The sequence below is a fragment of the Pygoscelis adeliae genome, unplaced genomic scaffold (assembly GCF_000699105.1).
Source record: "Pygoscelis adeliae isolate BGI_AS28 unplaced genomic scaffold, ASM69910v1 Scaffold142, whole genome shotgun sequence".
NCBI classification, from domain to species: domain Eukaryota; kingdom Metazoa; phylum Chordata; class Aves; order Sphenisciformes; family Spheniscidae; genus Pygoscelis; species Pygoscelis adeliae.
In genome coordinates this window covers 40,717-50,439 of record NW_008824247.1, presented here as the reverse complement: position 1 = coordinate 50,439, position 9,723 = coordinate 40,717, and the positions used below count along the sequence as shown (strand labels likewise).

Genomic DNA, 9,723 nt, shown 5'->3' with positions numbered 1-9,723 from the left:
GTTAAAATGTACAGAAGGACACATTTAGATCAACAGCTGCAACAGCCAAGGAATTTATAAACAATCACTTCAAGTGTAGATCTGACTTCAGATCAACCTGTCAGATGACTACATTCTAAACCAGTCAAAGCTTAATTCAGCTGTCAAGACAAGTAATATGATCAGCGAAATTGTCCAAATAAAGATCTGTTCAATTTATATAATTTTAAGATAAAAATTCATATTTACATCAGTACAAAATACTAAGCTGCAACATCAGATTAACTGTGTTCAGCCTTCTAAAGCAAGCAGTCAATTTATAAAGCCAGTTATTTAAATAAATATCAAAGCTTACTAGACAGCTCAGAATATTAGCCAGAATCTCTAAACATTAAAAGGTGCCAACATTTTATTTCACATTCTAACACTAATATTATAACTAACAGTGACACATTTTTAAAAAGTTATATTCTACAGCCTTACCAGAATAAGCATTTTAGCTTCAAGCAACATGATCTCTAAATGGCAATCAAATTTCAATATTAAAAATTAATATTATCACATTAGGTGACTTCTCTTCCACCTCATGATCAAGACTCACTTTCTCGTGTTATGCTCAAAATTTTATCTGAACCATGGAAGCTGCAAAGATTTACACCCACTGACTTTACAAACAGTTAAGGGGCTATTCAGAGAACAAAAAATCTGCGGGTGTACAAATCTCTGCAGGATTAGACCACACCCCTAATCCATAAAAGACTCTAGCCTGGCTGGCAACAAGCTCCAGCTGATTTCAGTGTAGGCCAGGAATCTATCTACTATAGTAAATTCACAGAATGTAAAACCAACAAGTCAAGTTTTACTATGATTAGGAAATCTTGACAAGGTTCTATTTAATCCTTTGACACAAAACAGCACAACATACAAAACACTACTTCCTGTTACACAAACTCGAAAATAAAAATTAGCATCTATTTACCAAGCTAAGTAACATAAATCATGTTTTATAAAATAAAGCTAAACACAACTTACTTGTGATACTGTTGTGTTTTTTGCATTAGCTTCTCTGGGAGCCCATCTTCATCATCAAATTGCTCCATTGGTTCTACAACAACAGGTCGAGGTGTTCTGGAAGACAGTTTCAATTGAATCATAAATGAAGCAGTTATTTTACTATTTTGAGGAACACTCCAGAAAGCTAACATATGTTATCTGTAATTCCTGTATCTTGCAAATTCTTCTTAAATTGTAGAATTCTAATGAATCCTGATCTTAAGAATTATCTTTGAAAGTAATTGTTTCTACACCCAAAAGCAGTTATTCCGCCTAGAAACGACAATTTACTTGATGTAGTTCTGTTTGCTATGAAGTATTTAAAGATTTAAAAAAAAAAAAATCTCAAAACCATCTACAAACAATTACAAAATATTTAGGAAGGAACTACCTTTTGGTTTTCATCACTGAGGCAACACAGGGGCCATGATTATATTGGGAAAGCACCAAACAAACCCAAAACAGAGCAATGCAACCTATTCATATTTCCACAGAGTATTAAAAGTTACTTTTGGAAATTACTCTACAATTGAAAACAGCTTGATAATTTGGCATTAATATTCCAGTGATAATTAGAAAAACATTTCTGCTTATTTAAAACCCATTCTTTAAACAACCATACTCTCACAAATCAGAATCCTAATTTATCTTTGAAAATACCTTCCTTGAATTCTCATTATCTATAGTAATCAAGAGGCAAGCATTAGCCAGTACTGCCAAGGATAGAAGTATAAGGATCCTGAATTGATTAAAAAGCTCTCTGCATCAGCCTTGGGAGCACAGCCTATAACACACACCTTAAAGCGACAAGAAAAGAGCTAGACACACTATTTTTAAAACACCAGTGCTTATTTACTGTGTTCCACACCTTTATTTCACTTTGCAGATCTTTTCACAGAAAAAAAATCAATATATTTTAACAACATCAACAGCTGAAAAAGAAAACTTTGGGCATCGAGTGCAGATTAAAGAGATGAAGTCTGGAATCACAGAGCACAACTCAGCAACTGTTTCTCCTGATGTTATCTGCATGGCAATTGCTGGCAGTTCTGTTATTTAAATGCAACTGAACTGTGGTGTTAACAAGTTATAATTTAAAACAACAATTTTAAATCTCTAAATTAACATTTCAGATGCCTAGTTTTGATATATTTAGCCCATGAATTGAAAGATTTTCTTCTGATCAGGCAAAGAGTTTTCAGCTAAAAGTGTAAAATTTTAGATTCTGAAGCAAAACATCAAAGTATCATGGCAGCACATTCATGCTAATTATCTTTGCAACTGCGCATTAGGGAACATGTCAGCCACCTAAGCAAGATAAAGATTAAGTGCTTTTTATTCACTCAGGCCATAGTTAGATGGTCGTTTCAACCCAACGAACCTATCCAGCTGGTAAAACAAGAATACCCTCCCCTCAGCTTCCTTTTCACTGCCACATCTCTCATGCCAAGAATAGCATTCATGTCACACTGAACTAGATTAGTTCCCTGGTTTGGCTCACCATGCTTCCATTCAAATACTAATGCCAAGAAAACCGAGGGGATAAGAACAAATTGCTGGCACCTACTGATAACAGTAAAGATGTATTCAGATTGAATTTACTACGTAGCTACCAGGTCAGTTCAGTGGCACACAAGATTTATGAGATTATCATGAGAAAGAGGAGTTCCAGACCCTTTCCCCACCTGCAATCTCCTTCTGGCAACCTTTTCTCCTGCCTTATCCTTTGCTGGACCTGATATTCATAGCACTCATGTTAGCAAGCACCTTCATGTGCTTCAACAGCCAAAAATGAACCCAACAAAAACAGCTGAATACTTTTCCGTTGTTTTAGCAAGCAAAAGTGGCTTATGGAAGTATCTGAAAGTTCTCAGTCGGATAAATGATCAACAGCACAGCCAGGGCAGGAAGAGAAAAAGAACTACAAGTTCCCCAATTTGATGGCAGCAAGCTTCCACCCTGTGGAACCACAGCCTTATCTTCCCAAATGAGAATCAGAAAAATAAAAAAAAATCCTGAATATCTATCATTTCACACAGTCTTTAAGAAAACATTTGAAAATGTCACTAATGAATGTGTTAAAGCACAGCAGTTAACAACTCTTTTCAGCAAGTACAGAAATAAGAGGTGCAAGAGAGAAGTGCTGTAATTTGCAAGCTCGCTTGCCCTTGAAATAGAATGTTTTCCCGAGATCATTGCCATAAACCTCTGCAGAACCTAAGTCTTCATTTTCAAAAAAAAAAAAAAAAAAGGTACTTCTGGCCTTTCAAGCCGCAAATACAACTTGTGAGATAGAAATAAACGCAGGAAGACTTTCCTGAGTTTACAGAAATATGAGCAACATAGTGCACTTTTCTGCTAAGAAACAGGAATATTATTTTGTCACATTGCTACTGGGATCAGGAAGAGCGCAATCAATGAAAATAAAGTGTCACTAGAAAAAGCCTTACTATATAGACAAGGAAAAGCAAAATGTTGCTATCAGACTCTAATATGGTAATTACAAGTCTTATAAACAGTAAACAGAAAAATATGGTTTTCCTCACAAAAAAAAAGTTAGGGGTATTTGAGGTATTCATGTAAAACACCTTAATTTCTCACCTTGTGGCTTTCATAATTTCAAAATAAAATAAGAACTAGGGAATACTCATTAATGCAGTTTTCTTTCACACCAGAAATATATACTCGCACAAATTCAAACAAAAGCCTGTGAACTTACGTTGTTAGCAAGAATGCCCCATCACTGCATCTTTCTAGAGCTTTCCGTGCTGGAGGTTTTGCTGCAAACTCTACGAAACCTTTTCCTGTAGCTCTGCCACGATCATCTACTACAACAACAGCTCTTTCCACTGGCCCAAATTGAGAGAATGCTTGTTCCAGCAGCTCATTAGAAACCACAGGTGAAAGATTCTTGACGGTTAGGGCAGCTCCATGTGTAGCAAATCGAATTCGAAGTGGTCTGCTCTTCAAAATAGTACCATCAAGTTCTGCCTTTGCTATTTCAGCCAGTGTCCTAGATTCCTTTTTCAAGATATAAAATATTTTATATATTTTATTTTCAAAGACAACAGATATCACTTTTGTGGTCGTCCTCCCCCCGAAAAGTAGCAAATTTTTTTTCCTTAACTTGAGCACATTAGCATCAGGGTCATTCAACTCTTCCCCCCACCCCAAACCCCCAAAGTTCCTGTCCACTGATTGAAAAAAAATATGCCCTTGTCATCCCCTATGATTTATTCTAAAAAACGACATAGACAAAAAATTTTGTTGCATATCAGAGGACTTAACAAATTCTCATTACGATGGATACGTTTGCGCTGCTCTGTAAAGGCTTTCAGCAGAGTTAAAAACTTGATGCTTTTTCACATTTACCTACTCAAATGTTTCTATTCTGCATCCCTAGCTCCATATAGTAGGAAATAGTATTTTCAAAGATTACACTACAGGATCTAAGGTGTTTTGGGTTTTGGCTTGGGGTTTTGTTTTGTTTTTAAATAAGTGAAAATATCACACTTGCTCATTACCACTGCTAGATGAACTCTCAATGGATGTCCAATTCGAATTTCATCAACAAACGATGAAATTACCTTCTTTGCTCATGTATTCATTCTTCTCACATTTATGGGCTTTCTGCACCCACATCCATGAGACAGTTCGCATCAATAACTGCCTTTTTTCTCATTTCAGAGATTTTCACCGAATTTGATACCTGCAATCCCTTACATTTAAAGAAATTATTCTTTAGATCATGGCCATTTTCTCCACAGTTCACTGACTAGGTAAGTTGTTAAAAAATAAGGTATTCCCTAAACATAACAGAAAAGGGAAGTTCAGATGAAAGCTATATCTAATCTGTATCACATATAAAATTGAGAAATGACATGCAAATATATCACTCTTCCTCCAGAAAAGTGCAATTTCAGGCTGGGGGATTCTCAGGGTAAAAGATGTACAGCACAATGCCACAACCACTTATCTTTAAGATGACAATCAAAAAGAAAAAAATCCTAACCAGTAAAATGTATGGAAAAATCATAACTAGAGACACCCAAAGTACTCTAAAGCTATTCCCAGAATGATACAAATCAGTGCATTCTAGACATGGCAGTCATGAAAACTAATCCTGCACATTAAATTGACATTTAAATACAGTATCATAAGCTTTACAGATGATTACTTTATTTGCATGCTCACTTGAGCATATTCAATCGAATACTGCATTACGTCTAAAAATCTAGCCTTATCTGGACACAAGTAATTTAAACAACCCAAGGTCCCATTTCTTTGCAATTCTAAGATTACATGTTCCTTTGTCACGATGTGTGAGCAGTGGTATTTCGAAACAATCCCGTCCAGTCTTTAAAATTAACTGTGTCTTCATAGACCAAACCTATACTCATAATGAACTGTACAGGCTGAAAATTGCTTCTGCACAAAGAAGGATTTTTTTCTAGTCCTAAAGTACGATAAATTCTCCCGGTTAAATAAGGAAAGCCTTTACACAGGTATTACACGAACAAAGCAGATCACGCATTCACATCTTTCATTCACTGAAGAGTAACAGGCTGCAGGAGTATCCGTGGTAGCAGCACGTAAACGGCACTGGTGGAGGGGCCCTAAAACCAGCGGAGTACCGCGTAGTGAGGTGGGAACCTAACGCGAAGGGCTGGGAAGGCTGCTCACAATGCAGGCCTCTGGCTTGCATGTATGGAGGCAAATGGGGGGGGGGGAGGAAGAGGAAGCTGAGGAAACAGCGCTAGCAGCAAGGAGGAAAGAGAGAAAGAGGGGCAGCTACTATCTTTTTTTACACCCGCCCTACAAGGAAAGGCGGGTGGGGAGGGGGAGAGAGGGACAGGAGTCTCCCGCTTGCAAAGGCAGCCCCTGCGTTACGGGACAGCCGAAGAGGCTCGCGCGAATCCTCACCAGGCGAATGAAGCCAAAGCCACGGTCCCGATTGATGAAGACCTCGCTAGGCTCCCCATAGCGCTCGAAGAGGCGCTTGAAATCTTCCTCGGTGATATCAGTAGGCAGATTCCCCACGAACAGCCGGCAGCGCTGCGTGTAGCTCTTCTCGCCAGGTTTGAGGAAGCTTTTGATATCGATGGTGAACCCAACCTCCTGCTCTTCATCTCCACCTTCTTTGCTCGGCACCAGCGCCATGGCCGCCGATGCCTCACTCTCCGTTTCTAGGCCCCGCAATCCCTGCCGGTTGCCGCCGCCACCCCCCACCATGCCCAGCGGCGCCGCTGGGGAGCTATTCTCGATCCGTACTTGCTTCAAGTTCCTATTCGCTGCCATGTTCAGACCTCGCTCCTTTCTCGCTGGTTTTCTCGGGCGACGCGGACCCCGATTCAGCAACCACCACCTCCGACCCTCAGCCAATTCAAAATGGCGCCGCCGCCAACCTCGACGAGTTGTAACGTCCCTGAGGAAAGCCCCGCCCACCATCGCCCGCGCTGCCTTCCCCGCCACTGCTCCTGCTCGTTGCTGGGCGCGGGGAGGGGTGCGTGCATGCGCCGTCCTGCGCGGTGGTGGGAAGGCTGCGGGGGTGGGCCGGGTGCCTATGGCGTCCTGCCTGCGCCCGGGCACCGTGCTTCCCTTTCAGCTCCGGCGTGCAGGCGAACCTGCCTCAAGCCGCGAGAGATCGGTCTTTGTGTCTGCAGAGACAGATGCGTCCCAGCGGGCTGCACTGCCTGAGAGGATAGCTCGCCCACAAGCTTCCCTGCTGCTCCTTGCTAGCTCGGCTCCCTCGGTGCCTGACCCGCGCGTACAGAGAGCAGCCGCAAGCGCAACCATATTGGATTAGAGTAGTGGTCTCGGGAGCGTTCAGATCCTGCGAGCTCCGCGGCAGTCCGTCCCCAGGCAGAAGAACCCCTTGCTGCGGTCTCCCCTGAGGGAAAGGCAGGCAGGCCGGGTGCCCTAGTGGGGTGTCTGGTCGCTGCGGGAGAGGGAGGCAGGCGTAACATGAGAGACGCTGAGGCGGCTGCAGGGGAACAGCCCGGGGGAAGGAACGCCCGAGCACTGCGGAATGGCACAGGAGGCGAGAGGGAGGGCCTGCAGACAGCGCAGGAAAAGCGTTCACCGGGTTAGATGTGGGAGACAAATCTGAGTGGAGAGAGGCCTTGTTACATCTGCTGCTCACTGAACAATTTCCTACAGGGCAACAGGTTTTGTTATAAAGGCAATTACTTTCTTCACAAAGGTGTGAAGTCAAACGTTTCCTTCCTTGGGCACTCCTTCTTGTAGCTAGGACTATGTGTCTCTCATCTGCAGCACAAGACTATGGCTTTCTCTCCTTGCCTGCCAGATGCCCAGTTGCTTGGTTTGGTCTGTGTGCTTCAACCAGTAATTCAACTGGTGCGTGGTTTCTCAGACAAAGAGCTCATTAGTCTGCCTGGGGCCTCATAGAAGGCCTGATAATCAGTTCTTGGCTCATTACCAGAGTAGCCTGAGTGCTTCAGGTGCCCATGTAGCTTTGCATCATGCAGGGGAACTCCTAGACAACAGAGCAAGACTTCAGGAGAAAATAACTATTATTTGTTTTATTAATACAACTATAGCACTGAAAAAGTCCAGGCAATCTCGTGGTTAATGGTTACTTCAGTTAGTGCATGGCACGTACTGTTCTTCTGAAAAAGCAATGTCAAGCATGATATTCAAGAAAAAGTTAATTCTACAACAGCATGAATCCATTGCTCAGGGATTTCCCTGTCCATTGGGGAATACTTTAGGTTCCTCTGTCTTGTTTTTCCATTTGAGGTACAAGAAAGATCTCGGTCTCTTTCTTCCTATCTCTGAGCTTGTACCAGGATCTAGAGAAAACACGAGCTCCCAGACAGCACGTGTTATTACTTTATCAGCCCACCTGTTTCTGAAGCAGACTCATGGGTGTAGGGCATTGAACTGAACCCTGATGTAAACCTCTGAAAATCAGAAAATACAGAAGGTAGAGGAAGGATATCTACTCACAGCAAAGGCAGGAAGTCAGGCAGTGTAGGAACGTGAGGGAGGTGTTAGAGGTGTACAGGATCCCTAAACCTTACTCACCTTGACTGCCGAAGAGCTATGGTCTGTAGTATATTTAGGATTCAATAACAAGTGTTAAGACAAAAAAGGAACAACTAACAGCAAACGGATAGCTTTTTAAAACTGGTAAGGATGTAAAGGGAGTGAAATACATGTTAGAAATGACGTGACTATACATTGTAGAGAGTGAAAGCTCAGTAGATGGGAAGAGAGAGATGCGTAGTAGTCTGCTTGTTAGGTTATTGCCAGTGCTGTGTAATAAAATTGCCATGGTTTTCAGACACAGCTTTCCAAATCAGGTTAGTAGTAAAAGCTACAACCATTTAAATAGACAACCATGATTTCCTGTGTACTATAAAAAAGTCAATAGGAGGAGCAAGGAGTATTTATGAATTCCATACTATTCTTACCTGTCCTTAGCTGTAGCAACGTCTGAATAATAAATGATAGTCCAGTAAAAGAGATCAATAAAATTCCAACTTCCGGAAACAAAATTATGAAAATACCTGCAGAAAAAGAGAAATATATATTTAATATGCTCATGCATAGCTTACCTTCATTACAGACTAACAGTATAACCGTAGTGCACATATTTGCACTGTTTTTAAACTTTGTTGAGCAGGAGCAATTTGCACATGCCCTACAGTCAAACGTTTTAGGGCAATGTACAAAAAGAACCTGATATCTACTATGGTCAAGCACTTCCTCACCTTCATTTACAATATATTATTTCACATTTTACTCATTCATCAGGACAACCCCAGATAGTTCATCTCCTACCTAACTGCCCAGTCTCTTTGTGGCTCGATGATTGCTACACCTTGCCACTGACACCAGTTAACAAAAAAACATTTTGAAAGGAGGCAAAATGGATCCCTTGAAGTTCTTGTTCCAATGCTTTCCTTCTGTTATAAACATCCACGATCCATTTATGATTTACTAATAGCAACTCATATCACAGGAGGAGTTCTGCTAGACTGTTCCAGCCACTCTCCCTAAGTTTGGTATTTAATACTTTGAATGCAGCTGAACTATATGAGAGTAATTTCACAAGAGTGGGAGAATAATAGTTATGATCACATAGTAATTTGCTTTCACTCTGTAATTCTTGAGGGGTTTTTTTTGGAAGCCTGAATTTATTCAACTTGGCATTCAAAAGGCCACAACAGACAACCCTAATTTTGTGCTAACAAAGTCTGTTTTGGCCTGGAATTTGTTTTAAGACCTTAAAAAGATCACAGCTTCTATTGGTAATATACTGCCTTTACATGTACTACCAGACTCCCTTTTCTGACTCATGTATAGCCTTGGATTATGATCCTGCAAATGGTTGTGTATTTAAATTTATTAGGATAAATACAATATTCTGCATATGGACGACTGTCTGTAGTACAATCACTGATCCCCTAAGGACAAGAAAATTTTAGTGGCAAAAAACAGGAGCAGAATTGTGAAAATCCCCAGTATTTTTCATGTTGTTTGCTACAGAGAAAGGTTCTGTTTGGTGCATGCTAAAGTGTTAACGCTATCAAGAGTTTTGGGTGTATTTCCAAAACACACACCATCCAGCCATGTGCTGTATGAGACACAGTCAAAAGCAACTGTTCCAGCTTTTAATTTTCTGTATCGCAGCATTGCTTCCCTACCAAATAGCAAGATCCTGCT

General features: G+C 41.0%; 1 protein-coding gene across 1 annotated transcript in view; it reads right to left on the bottom strand.

The window, feature by feature from the left end:
• Positions 1-6,447, bottom strand: part of PSPC1 (paraspeckle component 1) — a 42,269-nt gene extending 35,822 nt beyond the window's left edge. The window contains exons 1-3 of the mRNA XM_009335258.1: positions 5,956-6,447; positions 3,752-4,053; positions 1,011-1,107 (exon numbers count right to left, since the gene is read on the bottom strand). Of these exons, the coding sequence (XP_009333533.1) occupies positions 1,011-1,107; positions 3,752-4,053; positions 5,956-6,330 (774 nt within the window). The 5' untranslated portion in view covers positions 6,331-6,447. The remainder of the gene's footprint in view (positions 1-1,010; positions 1,108-3,751; positions 4,054-5,955) is intronic.
• Positions 6,448-9,723: the final 3,276 nt, after the last annotated feature.